This window comes from Marmota flaviventris, chromosome 2 (assembly GCF_047511675.1).
Source record: "Marmota flaviventris isolate mMarFla1 chromosome 2, mMarFla1.hap1, whole genome shotgun sequence".
Lineage (NCBI taxonomy): Eukaryota > Metazoa > Chordata > Mammalia > Rodentia > Sciuridae > Marmota > Marmota flaviventris.
In genome coordinates this window covers 201,916,194-201,934,296 of record NC_092499.1, presented here as the reverse complement: position 1 = coordinate 201,934,296, position 18,103 = coordinate 201,916,194, and the positions used below count along the sequence as shown (strand labels likewise).

The following is an 18,103-nucleotide window of genomic DNA, read 5'->3' as shown; positions in this document are numbered from 1 at the left end:
GTGGTTCCGCCCGCCGCGCCCCGCCCGCCTCGCACGTCCGCCTGGCGCGGCGACGCGGCGACGCCGGCAGCGTGGCGGGCGGGGCTGCGGCGGGCGTCCGTGAGTGTGCGCTTTTGAGCGGCGGCGAGAGCTCCGCGCCCCGCCGGCATGAGCTACGACCGCGCCATCACCGTCTTCTCGCCCGACGGCCACCTCTTCCAAGTGGAATACGCGCAGGAGGCCGTCAAGAAGGGCTCGACTGCGGTGAGCACGGGGCCGGGGCGCGGCGGGCCGAGCGCCTCCTTGGAGGCGGGCAGCAGCGCGTCTGGGGCGGCGGGCCTGCAGACAGGGCACGGGCGGCGAGGCTGGCGACCAGGAGCGGAGCAGAGCCGCGGGTACGCGCCCATGCCGTGGAGAGCTGGTGACGCTTGGGCGGCGGCCGCGCTTTGGGCCGTTCTGTAGCCTCGGCGGTGGCCTCCGCCGGGCGCCGCAACGCGGGCTGCCGGGCCGCGCGCCGGGCTGGGGCCATCTTGAGGCGCCGGGAGCTGAGGCCCCAGGTGCGCAGGCGGCAGGAGGGCTGGCGGCGTTCCCGCAGCCAGCTGTGGCGGGGACCGCCCCGGCGAGACCCAGGTGGGCGTCCAGAACAAAAGGAGGCTCGGCGGCCTGCGCTGGTACCAGGCCGCTTCCGGGTCCAGCTGCGCCGCGGAAGGCGCACTCTGTCACGCCGAGTTCTGGTCCCAGCGTGGCGCTCTCGCCTCGCCAGTGTTCTTGTTCAGGGACTCAACTGTTCGTCACTATAGGAAACGTCAAATTATGACTCTTTGGGACACCTGCCAATGTTACTGGCAAACCGTAGGACGATTTTTCTTGTTACCTGGTCTTTTAGAGGTTGAGCGGACACACGGTTCTGAATTTTAAGTGTTTCCATCTCCCGAGTCTTTAACCATTTTGAAATTAAAGCTTCAGGTATGTCTGGTGACCTAACAGTCCAAAGGGCTGTGGCAGAGGAACAGGCTAATGCCCACCAGGGACTCCCAGTGCCTGCTCTGCGTGGCCAGCTGCAGCTTGCAAGCTTCTCTTGTTCGCTGCTTGACGCTAAAGGACATTTGAGGAATCACAGGGCAAACTGAAACACACTCCAGGCTGGGGGCCAGATGGACTGGCCAAGACCTTGCTGAGGTGCCCCTAGCACCTGGAAGCCAAGGCCAGGGATGCTACTCCACTGGCCACAGCACTGTACAATCCCACCTGCTGCAGGGCCCTCTATAGCAGGCAGGCTTTGTTGGTCCCAATGTTCCTGCACTTGTCTAGATTCAAGGGTCAACTTCAGGTGATTTCCCCTTTGTAATCTACATCCTCCTCTCTGCTGTGCCTGCCAAAAACAGGGTGATGTTGACTTTTCAGTAGGTAGTTGTTGCAAACCAGGAGTTTGTCCCTGGCTTTGAGGTTTGGAAGGACTAATCCTTGGACTGAAATGAAGCATTCACATATTACTGGCTAGCTACACTATTCACAAACTACTGGCTAGCCTAGAACACCACATCAGTATCTAAAAGGCCCAGGTTGCACACCTGGATCCTGGAACCTGCACTAGCTCCACCAGGAGTGGGTCATTAACTCCTAGTTTGCAGGGCTAGGTGCCCTGTGACAGACAAGGAGAGAAAGAGGTGTGGACACACACCTTCCTGTGGGGTTCTTGCCTCCAGTCTTTCCAGGGCCCACATTAATATGAGCTCTCATGTTCTGTGCCCAGTAGGATTCTCATGTGGCTTGTGGATTTTTATTAAAGGTTGGTGTTCGAGGAAGGGACATTGTTGTTCTTGGTGTGGAAAAGAAATCAGTGGCCAAACTACAAGATGAAAGAACAGTGCGCAAGATCTGTGCTTTGGACGACAATGTCTGCATGGCCTTTGCAGGTATGAGCCCTGCCAGGGCCTTCTCTGGAGTCACGGTGTGCAGCAGAGCTTTGGGGACTAGTTGGGGAGAGGGGCAGTTGGGAGACATGTAAACCAGGTTTCTTGGGACCCTCTGCTGGGGTGGGCACAAATGGCCAAATGTGTCTTGCTGCCCAGGTAGGGCTGCTGTGCTGCTTCACCTCCAGTTACCTTCCTTGGTCAGTTATCAGGGTGTAATCACCCTGTACCTGTGGCACGGAGGACAGTGCTTTGCCATCACCAGCCAACTAATGGGTGGCATTTGTGGAACACCAGCAGTGCATTGCCATGGCCTTGATCCTGCCCTCCCTTAGAAGATCCAATCTAGGAAGATGTGTTTTTTGTTTTTCAGTACTGAGGCGTGAGCCCTGGGCTTTGAGCATGCTAGACAAGTGCTCTCACTGAGCTACATCCCCAGCCCTAGTATGTTTAAATAGGATCTGATGCACTCGGTTTTTTTTTTTTTTTTTTTCCGGTGGAAGGGTATTCCAGGGATCAAATCCAGGAGTGCTTAACCACTGGTAACATTCTCAGCCCGTTTTATATTTTTTGAGATAAGATTTCTCTAAGTTGCTGAGCTGACTTTGAACTTGAGATCTTCCTGCCTCAGCTTCCCAAGCTGCTGGGATCGTAGGTGTGCGCCACCGTGGCCAGCCCACACAACTTCTCATGTGTTCCACTTTCTCAGAAGTTTCTGAGGGCTGATTAGTTCCACTGTCCGTCACTCAGAAATGCTGTGCTGGGTTTCAGAGGGCAGCTTTTGGAACTCGTCTGCTTATGTAATTCTTACCTGGGTGGAACAGTGAGTGGCAGCTGCAGCAGAAGCTCCTCTGCCTCCATTGCAGGCCTCACTGCCGATGCACGGATAGTCATCAACAGGGCCCGAGTGGAGTGCCAGAGCCACCGGCTGACTGTGGAGGACCCTGTCACCGTGGAGTACATCACCCGCTACATTGCCAGCCTGAAGCAGGTGAGTGCTGCCCTCCTTGTGATGCAGCAGGCACTGTCCTGGAGTGTCCTGTGTGGTGTTACCTCACGCGGACGTCTTCTTCGGTTCCTGGCCTCGGCTAAGTCTGCGCGCGCGTGTGTGTGTGTGTGTGTGTGTGTGTGAGACTTAAGGCCTCTCCCATTGGGCGGCACTGTTCTGTTGTCCCTTTCTGCTGGAGGCAGTCTGGATTCATGTTTCTGGAGAGAAATAATCGTGTTCATCTTGCCCTTTTGAACCACCAGTTACCAAGCAGTTGGAAGGGGGCTGGAAGCTCACCAACTCTGGTTCTCAGATGCCATTCATCTGAAAACTAGCATGTGGCAAGAGTGCTAGTCTGCCCCTCAAAGAGATAATTTCCAGCAGCCTCAGTTTTATTCCATAATGTAGTTCCAGTCCTGGGTGAGTCTAAGAATGAAAATGCAGAAAGATGTTGAAAGCTATTAGCTAATTTCGTTTATTAGTTGAATGGCAGATAACCTGGAGGTGGGCTTAATGATGAACATTTAATCCTTACACTAAGCACAGTTGTTTTGGATGTCACATGAATTTTCTCATGGTTGACAGCACTGACTTCTTTCCCTGCCAGCGTTATACACAGAGCAATGGGCGCAGGCCGTTCGGCATCTCTGCCCTCATTGTGGGTTTCGACTTTGATGGCACCCCCAGACTCTATCAGACTGACCCCTCGGGCACATACCATGCCTGGAAGGTGAGTCCAGGACAAAGTAAAGGGAGGGATTAAAGTCCTTGGGGAGGTACTGGGCCTCTTGCCAGTGAACAAGCAGCAGTGTAAGTTACCTTAGTCCTAAGTGAACAATCTGTTTCATGAAATGTTACTGATGTGAATGAAAGTAAAAAGTTCACTCAATAACAAAGGAACACCAAGATTCAAGGACGTGTGGCATAAATTTAAACTTCCCAGTATCTCAATAATAAAATGGAATATAATCCCATTCATAACATTACCAGTTTTTTTTTTTTTTTAAATATTTATTTTTTAGTTCTTGGCGGACACAACATCTTTGTTTGTATGTGGTGCTGAGGATCGAACCCGGGCCGCACACATGCCAGGCGAGCACACTACCACTTGAGCCACATCCCCAGCCCACCAGTTTCTCTTAATAATTAAAAGTATAATCCCTTATTGTAATAAGAATTAGCACCAATCCGGGGTTGTGGCTCAGCAATAGAGCGCTCACCTATCACGTGTTGGGGGCTGGGTTCGATCCTCAGTCCCACATAAAAATAATAACGGTATTGTGTTGAACTATAACTTAAATATTTTTTTAAAAATTAGCACCAATTCTAAATCCTGTGTGTGTGCATGTGCACACACAGCTATTAGGGAGGCCCCGAGTCTAGGGCTGTCACCTCATGCGCTGCTACAGAGCAAATAGCACAGCTGGAGCAGAAGACAGGGTTGTGCCTTGTGAGCCCACACTTGTCTGTTTCAGGCCAATGCCATAGGCCGGGGTGCCAAGTCAGTGCGTGAGTTCCTGGAGAAGAACTATACCGATGAGGCCATCGAGACAGATGATCTGACCATCAAGCTGGTGATCAAGGCCCTCCTGGAAGTAAGTGTGTCTGGGCAAGATGGAGAAGGAGCATGTGTGACAAAAGCCCATGGCAGTGCTGGATGGTTGGGAGTTGTTCAGCTGCCATGCACCACAGAGCCCTGGGAAAGAAAGTGCCATCATCTGCTTCTTCATATAGCAGGGGTAGTCATGGCTCACCCAGGAACACAGCATGAGAAGCAGGAAGACAGAAGCCCAGTCATCGGACTGTGGACTCTGTACTACAGATGTCACTTGGCCTCCCAGAGGCTTGGGTTGCTAAGTTGGGAAATTAAGAGATCCAGAGCTAGGGGCTAGAGATCTATCAAGAACTCACAGGCTCCATCAAGACTTTGAAGTACAAACAGGCAAAGCCAGGCCCGGAGTCAGGCATTGCGCTTTCCAGTAGCCACTGCTGCCTGTCCAAGGAGGGCTGCCAGGATTGCCACTGTGTTCTTGACGACAGAGGTGTCTTAACATTCCTGTCTTTCCCTTCAAGGTGGTCCAATCAGGTGGCAAAAACATTGAACTTGCTGTCATGAGGAGAGATCAGCCCCTTAAGGTAATCCTCAAGTCGTCATCTTGATTTGATGTTTTCTCAACCATGTGGTCTGAGTTGGAATCTGGAGAGCCACGGTTCAGACCCTCTCCTGTGTAACATCATAGAAAGACCCCGTGGTGTTTCCTTCTGGAGGGTCACTTCCTCCTGAGGCCATCATGCTGTGGCTTCAGCTGCTCCAATGTCCAAGGCTCCACAGTCTAGACACTTTTCCACTTGCTTCCATGGTTCCCAATGGTGTTCATGTGTTCTCTTGGTGCACCGAGGCTGCCAAGTGCAACTTTGTTTTTAACACCTCAGGCAAATGTCACCCTAGTTCCTTGAAGCCCTTCTCCAAAGGGGCTGTGGAATGGCTGCAGCACAAACCAGGCTGCACTGCCCGAACGAACTAGTGTTTTGTACCTTGTGCAACCTGGGGGTTAAACATGTTTCTGAAGTTTTAAAAAATTCTATGTTGTAGATTCTCAATCCTGAAGAAATTGAGAAATACGTTGCTGAAATTGAAAAAGAAAAAGAAGAAAATGAAAAGAAGAAACAAAAGAAAGCATCGTGATGAAGAAATCTCTCTTGCTTAGAACAGCTTTTAAACTTGGTCATTGATGAGTCTCTGTGGGCGTTTCCATTCATCCACCTGTCTGGGATGTCAAGAGTACCCAATAAACTTCCGTATTTTTTAGCCTTTGCTTGTGGAGAGAGCATGGATCTTTTTAGGTGTGATCATACTAGCTCTTTAAGAAGATGGGGTCTTTCCCCCTTGTTTTGGGAATCTGTGTACTTGCTTTTTATGCACTTTCTTTTTCTTTTCTGTCCCTTGTTGCCGGGCTCCCAACAAGCCAGGGTTCGCCTCTGGGGGTTCAATACAATTTTCCATTTCCTTCCAGGCAATGAGTTGCTATATTCAAAATTAGTTTTTTCTTTCAGCTTTTAATGGATTTGTTTGTCCCCCGTTTTCTACCTAGCTGTTCCCCTCTCTCACATTTTAGCCAGAAAGAACCCCTCTTGGCCTTTGGGTCCTGGGCGGGTCCTGGGCTGCTCCAGGCGCGTGCTGCTGCCTCCCTCAGCCCCCAGCTGCCCTCTCTGGCTTGCAGTATATGCTATCCTCTAAAACACAGACTCAGGAGGTCACTTTTAAGCTCAGCATAAAAATGTGTAATTGTCAAAATGACTGGTCAACTGGATTAACAGCAAGGCTACTTCAGGTGGTAAGCAGCCTTTACATCCACCAGCAGCACAGTCCAGCTGCTGAGCTGCACAGGTCAGAATGAGGGCTGTGGCCCCTGGCATCTACCATACACACTGAAAAGAACTGGTCATTGGGTTACTTCCCTCCACTGCCACCACCAAAACAGAAGGCTGCCTGCTGCCAGTTCCTGCTCTAGAGCCTAAGTGGAGGATAGGCAGGTACCATAAGGGGAAGCCAAATTCAGCTGTCCCTTCTGGTCCTCTGAGCACTGCTTTTAAAGTCACCTGGAAACTCATACTGAAGTAAATAGACTGCTTTTAGCCTAAACTAGTGTGTATGCAGATTCTAGACAGCAGGGCCACTCATCCCAGAAAGGCCGCCAACAAGAGGATCCAGGCCTATCTCACTGCACTTCAGTAGGGTCTCTCCTTCCTCAGGCTCTATATGGAACCAATTCCCCCAAATCCTACCACCCCAAGTGTACTCTAGGGCTGAATAGCACCTGCCTCTGGGTAGGTGGGCCCTGGATATGCTGCAGACGTTGTTAGGCAGCACAGAAAAAAAGTTTTAAGGGTTTGCATATTTATTTATAATTACAATTTACATTTCCCCAACAAAGCAGTGGCAATGCTATGTTCTACTTCTCAGCCATGAAGTCCTACAAAAATAAACCCAAGCATTTACAATGACTTAATACAGAACTAAAGCCTTCATAGCTATTTAAAGGGGTTTAGTTACCAAGGTGCTTATTTTCAACAAAATGCCCTGTCAATCAGAAGGATGCATGCTTACACTGGAGGTCTGACCCATCTTACTCATGCAACAAATTTATATTCCCCACCCTCCCTCCACCCACCTTTAAAACAAACACACAAGAACTATTTACAATCCAGAGGAAAAAAGGTCAACTGACCTTGCAAAAAAAGACTGGCTCATTTCCAAGTGGATGAGGACAAGAGTCCAACACTGACCTGGGTCAGAGGCTGGTAAGGACAGGACAGGAGAGCCAGGGGAACATTGTATGGGGTGGTTCAGGGTTTCAACCCTTAGCCTCAGTGCCCGTGGAAGCCAGGCTCTGCATAGGTAACGTTCAGGGTCCCTTCCCAGTACCACCAAGTCCACCACCCTCTGCCAGCCCCCAACCCTAACAACATCACTCGGTTTGTTACACAACATGATTCATGGGATATCCCTTTCCCTGCCTTTGCCCCACCCACGCATATGTCCGGCCCACCCTGTGCTGGCCCTGCCAGGCTCCTGAGACCCTACCAATGACGGTGGGGGGGTGGGGTGCCAGGCCAGCAGCACCAGGGGCTAGATGGGTTACAGAAATGCACTTGGCCACATGTGCCAAATGAGATTTGGTTCCACTTTAAAAGTCAAAGCTGTCATAAAAAAAGAAAAGTCACAAAGTGAGGATCAAACCTTCGCTATAGAAAATGCCAAAACCTTAGAATTAGGCTATGCGCAACCAAAAAGGAAACGTAGGTCAAGATACCTCAAAGAGGTTACCCATGAATACTTCCCAAAAAACAAGTGGTTTTAACTCAGACCACGTCTAAGTTCAGTTAAGTCCAAAACATAAGTAGCAGTATGGGAATTTTCCAACTCAGTAAATGGGACCCACTCCTTCCCTGTTAAGTGCAGAGCATTTCTGTGGTATCCTTATGTACACAGCGTCACTTCTGTGCTCTTCAGCAGGAGCCTGCAAAAGAGGTCAGAAAATGAGCACATCCACACCAACTGTTACATGGCTGCTCAGTATCAGCAGGGACTGCTGCCTGACCAGTAACAAGGGCCACTCAACCCCTCTTCCCTCCCTTGGACCGCCCACTCTCCTATCAGGGCCCCCTCCAAGTAGCACACTGAGGAACGGGAGACAGTGAGTGGCAGGAAGCCCTGGTTCCTCCAAATGCCACCTGGTTGGGGTGGGTCAGTACCAGTCACCATACAGGGACACTACCCAGACCCAGGAGTGCACACGATCCCTGGGGCCTCGCTAACAGGCTCTGACTCCATGCAGGGCTAGGCTGGACTAGGCCACTATGCCGGAGCCCAGCAGCAAGCACAGAGCCCTCACTAGACTCCACCATGGTCCTTGCCCTCCCACACCCATGATCTCAGCTGGATGAAGTGGGCAGCAACCTGGGTCCTACCTGACTCTCGCTGTTTCTAGGAGACCCTGGGTGACCCTGAGGGCTGAGGCCGTCAGTTGGGCCTGACACCTTCAGGATGCTCTTCTTGTGTGAAGATAGAAAGCCCACCTACCCTCTAGCACCTCTGCTCTGGCTAGGTACACCCGTCCCAGAGCCTCCCACCCAAGGATCCAGAAGGTTCCCACACTCACTCAGGCTGCATCTTCACACCCTGCCAGTCCCAGCTCTGTGGGAAGTCGGGTTGCGCCGGGTTGTCCCGTTGCCCCTTCCTCCACGGAACCCACCACGGGAACTACGACCGCGGAGGAACCTCCCTGACACGCCAAAGGTCTCCGTGTTGAGCTTCCTCTCTTCAGCCCATGTTGTACGCCTGGAACTGGACCAGAGATAAAGTGTGTGGAATCCTGATGACAGCAGTTAACGACTCAAGCTCCATCCTCGTAATAGCCCAGGGAAGAACCACAAACCGTTGTTGGAGCCATTACAGAGGTGGAGGGAACAGGTTAGGCCTAGAGATGAAGACCACTGCAGCCATCTTCCTGAGCACTGGACTGCTCAAGACCTACCTTTCATCAACAAGGCTAAGCAGGTTGCCACCAGTGGGTGACAAAGGAAGCCTTCTCTCCACTGATTGCTGGGCAGGGAGAGAAGCTTGGGCGCCCAGGCCCCATGCAGACCTCAGACCAGAACAGGATACAGACTCCTCCAGACTCAGGTTTCTACTAGAAGGATATGGGTGGAGAGGGGCAGGGCTGGATGGAGCAAGAATGGTACATGTGCTTCTGGGGGTGATAGCAGATGGCATCACAGCTCTCACACACCATGCTGCCCAAACATTTGGGGGCACAACTCCCATGTACAACCGTGTGCCCAGTGCAGCCAAAATGTTGGCAGACAGCCAGCCAGTTCCTGTCCTTCAGTCTAGAAGCCTGCTGCATCCACAGGCTTCTTGGTTGAAAATGACACTGTTCTTTGTGTACCCAGGCCAAGACATGTGGGACTCATTCTGGACTCCCCACACCCTGTAAGTGCCATCCTCAAAACACACTGTGTCCAGCCTTCCCACCACATACAGCCCAGTATTCCAAGAACCTGCACTCCTGCTGAGCCAGCCACCTTGTCCACCCAGCCTCATAGTGGCCCACTCTGGGCCACTCTCATCAACATGCTATATTGTCGCATGTCACTCCTGGAAGGTTGCCCACAGGATCATAACAAAGCCAACATCATTACTGTGACCTGTAACACCCTACTTGAACTCCTACAACACCCTCCAACCCAGCCCCACAGAGACACATAGACCTTCACTCACCCCTGTGGCTACCCTCCGACCCAGCCCTGCCCACCCTCCACTGCTGGGCTCCTACGTGTCCTCTGTTCATGTTTTGTGCATCTCCACTTGCATGCTCCCCCAGTGGAGTGTGAGCATGTGCCAATGCCACTCAATTTTGCCTGCTGCCACTCTTGAATGCCTAGGAACATTCCTGGCGCTCAACCTGTAGGACACATGGATCTGGGTTTCCACACCATGCCTACTCTACAGATTGCCCACATAGTCCAGAACATTCACCCAAGGCACTAAAGACGATCACACACGTGAAACATGGTCACTGGTGGCCAACACCAAGGGAAAGAACATCACAGTCAGAACACTAGCCAGGCCACTGAGACCAGCAAGCAGCCCAGCAAGAGCACTGAATGTAGACAGGAAACCTAGTGACCAGGGGCCTGACCTCAGTGAGTTCCCCTGTGGCTGGATGATTGCCAGAATTTCCTGCACCACATCCTGGATGGCTGAGAGAGACAACTGGGGACTCTAGCATCTATTACACAGAAATGCAAGCTCCTAGGGCATGTGCCCTGAATTCAAGGCTGTAGGTTAGGTCTTCAGGTGGAGACTGCCAAGTCTGTGCTTCTGAGACATGCACGCAGTGACGACCTTCTCTACCAGTCCACGGAGGCCTCACCTGGTCTTGAGTTCAGAGGAGATGTTGTCGAAGAATGACTTGGATTTATCGTAGTAGCAGTTGGGCCCCAGGAGGTCTTCTTCAGCAGGAGTTTCATCACTCTGAGTCACCACGGCTGGGTCCTTCTCTTCCCCCTTCTCAGCTTTGTCCTCTAAAAAGAGAAGTAGAGCACACAAAGGTGCAGAAGCAAACACCACAACCCCCTCTCCAAGGAGGTCTCTCTCCAGGGGTCCATTCAGCAGCCCACACCATGTGTCCGTGTCATGCTAAGCAGAGACCTCTTTCTACCAACAGTCAGAACAACTGTCTCCCCCTCCCACCCCCAAACACTTCCTTATCTCATTAATTCTTTGTTAATTCCAGTTTCCAGACTGGTCAGCACCCCAGCTGGCTTCCCAGATCACCTCAGTCATCTTTTCATAGCACACTCTAGGGATATGTCCAGGGAGTAGTAACTTTTATGCAAATCAGACCTTTAAAATTCAGCTTCTTCTTGAATTCTTTGTCAAGCTCCTCTCGGTTGAACTGAGCATTTGCACTCTCAAAATCGAAGTCACCTTCAAACTTGATCGTGTTCTCTTTGACATTACTTGGACGGTTTTGCCCCCTAGAGCGATTTCTTGTTCGCCGGTTGCCTACAAGGAAGAAGGACAGCAATGGCTGAAGTAAACCACCAACCCAATGTTTCCAGCAGGACTTCAAACGCAGCTTCCAAGCACAAGCAGACAAGAGGGGCAGCATCCACGAGGACAAGCAAAACGTGGCCTGTTGCTCATGGCTCCCAAACTTGGGTGGCCACAGGTGTTACCTGACCGCCTCCTTTGAGGTCTTCGGTTCTCGTCATTCACCTGCCCTTGAGTGTGCACAGCTGCCGGTGGGACTACATCTGAGGCGCAAAGGGAAGAGTAAGGCAAAGCTCCTGCAGAAGCCAGAACCCAGCCACCAAAGCAGGGCACCACCACTGCCTGGGGCCCCATGGAAGGAAGTCTGCCATATGGGCTTGTCCAAAAGCATGTGGGGCTTAGAATAGGAGAGAAGTTTAATGCTTTAAAAAATAACCAAGAAAGTAGTGTGCCACTGTGAACACAGCAAACTGCAGGGGAGGAAGAACTCAAGTACCGCCAGTGGTCTTGCTGCTTGGCTGGGCCTGGCGACCGTTGAGTTGCGTCCCTGTGGTGCCCTTGCCAGGTAACAGCTTCTTGGCATTCAGGTTATCGACAGAGCCAGTCTGGACAGCCTGTTCCACCATGGGGCTCTTGCCAACAGGGGCAGAAGGAAAGCCAGCTCCTGAATTGAGGAGGGGAAGAGGGTTTACAAACAGAGAAGAAAAGCCTTACACCTCCAGTCACTTCTTTTCTGGCTGACAATCAGGCAGGAGAGGGCAAGTGCCCAGAGAGGGGTCCAAGCCCAGGCCAAGCTTCCCCAGACTGGGCCGCTCCCTAAAGAACAGCTTTCTAGAACCACACAAGCTCTAACCCCAAAGGGGCTCAAATAGCCCTGAGATGATGAATTTCAGGATTCAACAATCTGTTTCTTTCCAGTCCACACCAGAGTAGAACCAGCCCAGCCTGGGGTCTTCTAGCAAGTGCAGTGGTCAAACTTCAAAGTTAAATTCTAGAACACTATCATTTTTGCTTACAAGGTAATAAAAAAATAGGATGAAGAGGGAAGAACTGACCACAGTTGTCAGACTGCAGCTTCACAAGAGTATAGGCTCCTCATAAAACAAGAAGGGCTCCCTGGTGACCTCAGTAAGGGCTATTCTTAGAGTACTGCCTGAGATACATCTCAAAACCAAGCCTCAGTGGTGGTCCTGATGCAGGGGATGTCATCTGAACCTGGTAGAGGGTGTGCAAAAGGCCACCTGCCCAGACTGCCTCTTCCCACTCCTCTCCCAGGTTCCAGATCTGTGGGAAGTGTTAAAGAGAGCACCTGGGGACTGAGTGGAAGTGGTCAAAGATGAGACAGAAAAATAAGTCCTAACCACAGGGTAACCACTGTCAGGGGGGCAGCCCAACACAGATGAAGAAGGGATATACCCTAACTTTGTATACTGGACCGATGTTATGGAAATCAGTGTAGAAAAGTTCTTGTAGCCAAATCAAGAGTAGCCCTCACAGGGCAGGCATCGGAAAGGTCCTCTCTGACAAGAATTAATCTGGACCACTTTCACTGGCTTATCACACGGGAATGGATAGGGCAAGAACTTTGGGCATATATATTTGCCTTTTAGAAAATTGAACCAGTTAAAACAATCTATCTGCCCTTTGGGTAGTTTTATGTAAATATTCCTGAGAAAAATCAGAGTACAAAGTGTTTAAGTGGAAAAAATATACTGCTCTCAGACATACGCAGAACTTAAAAGAAACATATCTAACAGACTGACAGTGCTTGTGTGGCCAAACAAGAGCATAGACAGTTTCTTGGACCAAGTATGGATGATGGTAAAGGCTTGAGCCTGTGGCAATGCACATGAAGCATAGGTAAAACAGATGTGTAAGAAAACAGTGAAAGTGAAGTTCAGAACTTGAGGTAAGTTGAGAACATCAGGAAACTCTAAAAATGCCATAGGCATTGCTGTCTTAGCAGACAGGTGGACACTAGATTGACAAGGTGGCCTTCAGGACAATACCCAGCAGCTGGCCATAGAGCTGATCATCACTGAGCTCCCATCCTGAACACGCTAAAGGATGACTTGTGTTTGTGGAGTGGCTGGGGAACTCCGCTGCAGCAGTCTAGAACATAATTAGGTCCCAGCAAACCCCCAAGGAAACAGCTTTGTATTCAAAGGAAGTTTCCCAAGCATGATGGTTGGGGCAGGTCAAAACAAACTCTAGACCCAGGCAGTGTGAACCAAGGGCTCCCTATCTAAAAATAAAAAATAAAAAGGGCTGTGGAGATGGCTCAGTGGTGTGCCTCTGGTTCAATTCCCAGCACCAAAAGAAAAAAAAAAAAAAAGCTATAAAACTGGTAGTTATGAACCACATTTTGGGCTGAACAAAACAGAAGCAGTATCACTGCTCCCTAGGCCTAGCAAACGATCTACGGCTCCTGTCATTCTGGCTCTCATTTTACCCCCTTGGGACTCAGAATGGTCTGCAAGACAGCATGCAGTTAGTTCTCCAAACTGCTGTTACCCTTGGAAGTGAGCTGAGGTGGCTCTGAGGACATGTCAAGCTCTGAAACAGGCTGTGGAGATGGAGAAGAACTAGGGCTGGAAGCAGCGGCTGAGGCTGGAGGGCTTACCAACTTCTCTAAAGGAAGAGAAAGGAGAAAAGAGCAAAGAGAAAGCACACAAATAAGTCAGGACATACTTATCTTGTGTCTAGCAAACTTGGGAAGAGCAAGCAGACTCTCATAGGACACTTTGCTCATACACACACATTTTAGAAACAGTAAGCTGGGCTGAGAAATCACCTGTCACATGAGGAACAGCAATCAAGACAAACAAGTAACCCACAGAATTGATCTGGGTCTAATTAATGCTCCCTGCCTCACACTGGGGTCCAAGCAAAGACTGCCAGTGCCATGTTCTGAACACAGCTGCAGAGCTAGAGCCAGGCCAAGGACAAGGACAAGACCACGCTCACTCTCAACATGGAAAACAGACTCTTTACTCTGGGACTAGTCAACCTTGGTTAAAACCATTTTGAGCAGGACCCTTATGGTAGAATAACAAAAAGATTTAACAGGAAAATAGGATATTATATTTACAGGCTCACAGATGTGCAAACATCTAGAAGTCCTACATAAGTACACATGTCAGCACTCCTCCTTCCAGGCAGGTGTACCAGGACTTCCACGCAGACCCAGGCTGATGTTCCAGATCAATTCTGACCTGGTCCATTGAGTCCAAGACCCACAATGCCCACTCTCACTCAGCTGGACAGCTACCAGATACTGGAGAGCAGAAGTTGAACAGGGGAGACCCACCCAGCATGTGCTACAATAAGTAGTCTAGGAGCTGAACATGACAAGAGGACACGCCCCACCCTTAGACCTGTCACTGTACTTCCTGGTGGTCATAAGCAGGGTAGTTCAGGAGACAGAAACTGTTACTTACCTAGACCTAAGGACGCAGCATACTGCTGGCTGAGCAGGGAGCTGGCTGCCAGCTGGCCGTAGGGCGGCATCCCTCTGAAGGGGCTGTAAGGCACATGCGGCTGGAAGGGCGAGGCGGAGGCAGAGCCCAGAGAAGACTGAACAATGAGACACACCGGTAAGAGAGGTGCAAGGCCATCCTGATACCCTGCAAGTCTGCTCAGAGCACCTGCTCAGAAGGGAAGCGCCAGTTCTGTCACCTGTACTGCTGACATGCTGAGTGGTCCTGAGGGAGTTTTTAGTATGGTCAAAGCTGCCTTTTTCCAACCAGTTGCACCTGTCCACGTAACACTATCATGAATTTCTCCTAACTTAATTAAAACCCTCCGACAACTCCCCTCTGTCACTGGTGGAATCTAGCCTCTCTAACAAGAGAAAGTACCACCCTCAATTCCAGACATAGCCCTGCAGAGGTGCTTCCATTTCCCAACATCTGTCTTTGCTCTGAACCCCAAGCCTCAGAGAGGACGGGTGGTAGTCTGAGGACTGACCTTTTCCCATGCCCTTCACCTGGCTATTTCCTCTTTGCCCCTTGGGCCTGGCTCAAACATACATTCTTCTTTCCAAGTCCGTGAGGACCCTCCCTCCAAACTTCAGAAGCCTGGCCTGAAGAGCTCCTCCAAAGCCCACCCTGCCTTCTCCTACCTTCCAGGTGCACCCTCGACTCAGAACCCAGTGCAACCTGAATCCCAAAGGAGCCAACAAATGTTTAAACTTACAAGTAAATATTAATCTGGGCCCCCTGGTAATCCTGAGCCACAACCTAAAAGGCTGGAATGTGGCTTAAGACTTACAAATTTGGGGTTCCACTGTTTTCCCAACAAGCATCCCATGCCACTCAGGGCTTGATTACACTATGTCCAGGCAAACCCCAGAAGTAGCACCCCTTCACATCACATACACACACAGAGTCACAGGCCTCCTTCCCAAGGGGTCATGCCACACAGAACACACTACCTACTATATGCTGCGTGAATTAATGCTTTTCATAGGAACATCAAGCACTAGATGAAAATGAGACTACTTTTTCCTAAAGAGTCATTCCTCAATTTGAGCACTTCAGTCAAACATATACTAAATTCCAGGAGAAGCCAGCTCCTTTAGAAATGGTATCATGTGGAAATACAGTGACACACGTACCTGAACGATGGCAGGGTCCTGAGGGAGAGTGTGCTGAGCTTTCGGAGGTTCACACACAGTGATATCTTTGATGTCACTTCCCCGGAAAATGATGTACTCGTAAATTTCCTCTCTTGGGGGAGCAGGCCTATCTGTAGGACGATCTTCGGTACCAAAGGATCTCACTTAAGGATGAAAAAAAGGAAGGGTTGTCACCCTTTGCCAAGTCCATTTCATCAATCCTCTGTCACTACAGCTCTATATAGTTCCTGGGCCTGCCAGAAGACAAGGGCCTCTGCCCTGAGCACCATCCCCAACACAATACCCAAATTTGTAATTCAACAGCTACTTAATCCCTTTTAAGAGGGACCCATCAATGAAAGTCCAAAAAGACAATTGTTCGTAACTGACAAAAAGAATTTCAAAACAAAGTCTCACAAAGATTCATATGCTCCAGTGTAAACACATCCATACACAGAACTCTCTGCTTTGCAAAACCTCCCTGGTTCACATCTGCCTTTGCAGATGAAACCATCAGCTGTTTTTTGCTCAAGGTCTCACCACACTCTGCAGCTGCAAAGGCAGTTTTCTAAGGTGAGGACCTAGGAGAGTGTCACCCTCACCCGTCTGCATACATCCAGTCTAAGGGAACATCATAAAAACGAGGAGAAAAAAGACCTAGAACTGGGATCCCTAACAATAGCTTCATGAATCCCCAACAGGGTCCAAGAACCCTATCACACTTCTACTCTGTATGACTCCAGGGCCAGACTGGGCTTGGCAGCAGGCTCTATCTAATAGGGAGGGCAACTTCTACTGGAGGGCCTACTCTTACCTCAGTTTCTATAACTGGGATCTTGTGTCAAAATAAGTACCATACCAAGAGCTCAAACGAACAAAAAGACTTGGAACACCGTGCTGTTTCCTGCAGTGTTACCCTGTGTGCCCAAGTTTGAACATCAGGGTTCAAAAAGAGACATGTCTAGGATTTGGGACAATTGCACCCTGAGTCATGGGGCTCCCTCTGACCCAGGCCAGCTTCAGACAGGTCTCAGCACTTGGCACCAGGACCCGAGGGCCTAACACCAGGCACAGCACACCGCGGGCTGCTGCAGAGCTGGCCGTGCTGGCTTTCCTCCAGGAGGCAGGGGAACCCGCTCCAGTCCTCTAGAGGATGAAGACAAAGGCTCTGGGGCCCGCGTTGCCAGCACTGGCATGTGGGTTCTGGACCTCTCTAGTCACAACAAGCACCCTCAAGTCAGCCAGCACCTACAGACAGCTGTCACAAAAGGACAGCTCAACTGGGCCCACAGTAAAATCAGTCGGTTCAGGCACCCTATGCCAACGGATGCTCCACAGGACCCGGTGGGCCCAGCTGGATAAAGCGTTCCTGGAGAACGCGCGGGTTCGCATCTTTTCACCCCGCCCCCACCCTGCCTTCTGGGGAGGCCTGGGAGACTCGGCACCTGGTCCCTGCTGGTACAGTCCCCCCACACAGGTGAAGAAGAACCACAGCTATCGGAGCCGCCCATCCCGCAACACCTGCAGGACGGGCTGCATGGAGAGGACGGCGCCACGAAAACCATTGTGCGGGGGCGGGAACCTGGCGAGGCCTGGAGGGGCGTCCCAGGGCGGAGACGGGGTTCCGGGCGCGGGGCGTTCAGGGTGGGGGAGGGCCTCGGGAGCGTCCCGGGAGGAAGGGGCGTCCCCGGTGAGCGCGGGGGCCATCCCGGAGTGGAGACCGGGCTCCGGGCCGGGGAATGGGGGACGCCCCAGGGTGGGGGCGGGGCCCGGGAAGCGTCCCGGGTGGAGCCGGGGGTCCGGGCGCGAGGAGCGACCCGGGGTGGAACCCGGGCTGGGGGGGGGTGGTCCCATAGTGGGGGCGGGGCTCGGGGAGCGTCCCGGAGTGGAGACCGGGTGGGGGCGGCGTTCCAGAGTGGGGGCGGGGAGCCGGGCGCCCGGGGTCCCGGCGCGGGGAGCGTCCCGCGGTGGGGGCCGGGGCCTGGGCGCGGGGCCGGCCCGGGGCTGTTGGCGGCGGTTGGGCGCGCGGGGCGGGCCGCTACCTTTGGCGAGCGCCACGGTGGAGTTGTCGGTGTCGATGGTGTAGAGAATGCCCTCGTAGCGGATCTGCGCCTTGGAAATGAGGCTGATCTTGCTGCCCAGATACGGGGTGCCCGAGGAGCCGCTCATGGCGGCGGCCGCCGGGCGCGGGGGACGAGTGCTGGGCCCCGCCCGCTCCGCCCCGCGCGGTCGCCGCGCCGCCCGCTCCTGCGCTGCTCCGCGCCGCCGGGGCGCCTCCCGCTGCGCCCAAGGGGCTTGCGGGCCGCGAGGGAGCGAGCTAGCGGAGCGGGGCGCGCCTCCAGGCTCTGAGGCAAGCGGGGGAGGAGCGACGCCGCAGCCACATCCGGGGCCCCGCGCCGCTACGCGCCGCCCCCGCACGCTGGCCGCCCATTGGTTCGCCGCGCCCGCCGCCCTTTAAATATGGCCGCGCCGCCGGCCACGGTGGGGGCGGGCTCGCGCGCCGCGCCTGCGCAGCAGGGTGCCGCCGGCCGGGGGCGGGCCTC

At 52.3% G+C, this 18,103-nt stretch overlaps 2 protein-coding genes across 5 annotated transcripts; one reads left to right on the top strand and one right to left on the bottom strand.

Annotated features, from left to right (window-relative positions):
• The first annotated feature begins 75 nt into the window (after positions 1-75).
• On the top strand, positions 76-5,695 carry Psma7 (proteasome 20S subunit alpha 7). Its single transcript, XM_027954120.2, has 7 exons — positions 76-243; positions 1,769-1,895; positions 2,759-2,883; positions 3,488-3,610; positions 4,356-4,475; positions 4,954-5,016; positions 5,474-5,695. The coding sequence occupies exons 1-7, from the start codon at positions 148-150 to the stop codon at positions 5,564-5,566; spliced, it is 747 nt and encodes a 248-aa protein (XP_027809921.1). The 5' UTR covers positions 76-147; the 3' UTR covers positions 5,567-5,695.
• Positions 5,696-6,761: 1,066 nt separating this feature from the next.
• Positions 6,762-17,879, bottom strand: Lsm14b (LSM family member 14B). Of its 4 annotated transcripts, XM_071609056.1 has the most exons (10): positions 17,603-17,876; positions 15,561-15,724; positions 14,383-14,518; positions 13,457-13,573; positions 11,439-11,606; positions 11,128-11,205; positions 10,793-10,954; positions 10,320-10,470; positions 8,544-8,728; positions 6,762-7,901 (listed from the first exon to the last, which is right to left on the bottom strand). In XM_071609056.1, the coding sequence occupies exons 1-9, from the start codon at positions 17,727-17,729 to the stop codon at positions 8,557-8,559; spliced, it is 1,275 nt and encodes a 424-aa protein (XP_071465157.1). In that variant the 5' UTR covers positions 17,730-17,876; the 3' UTR covers positions 6,762-7,901; positions 8,544-8,556. The 4 variants fall into 4 exon arrangements, with proteins under 4 accessions (XP_071465157.1, XP_071465158.1, XP_027809918.1 ...); XM_071609057.1 differs by lacking the exon at positions 11,128-11,205 and having other exon boundaries at positions 17,603-17,879; XM_027954117.2 differs by lacking the exon at positions 13,457-13,573 and having other exon boundaries at positions 17,603-17,869.
• Between the last annotated feature and the right edge of the window lie 224 nt (positions 17,880-18,103).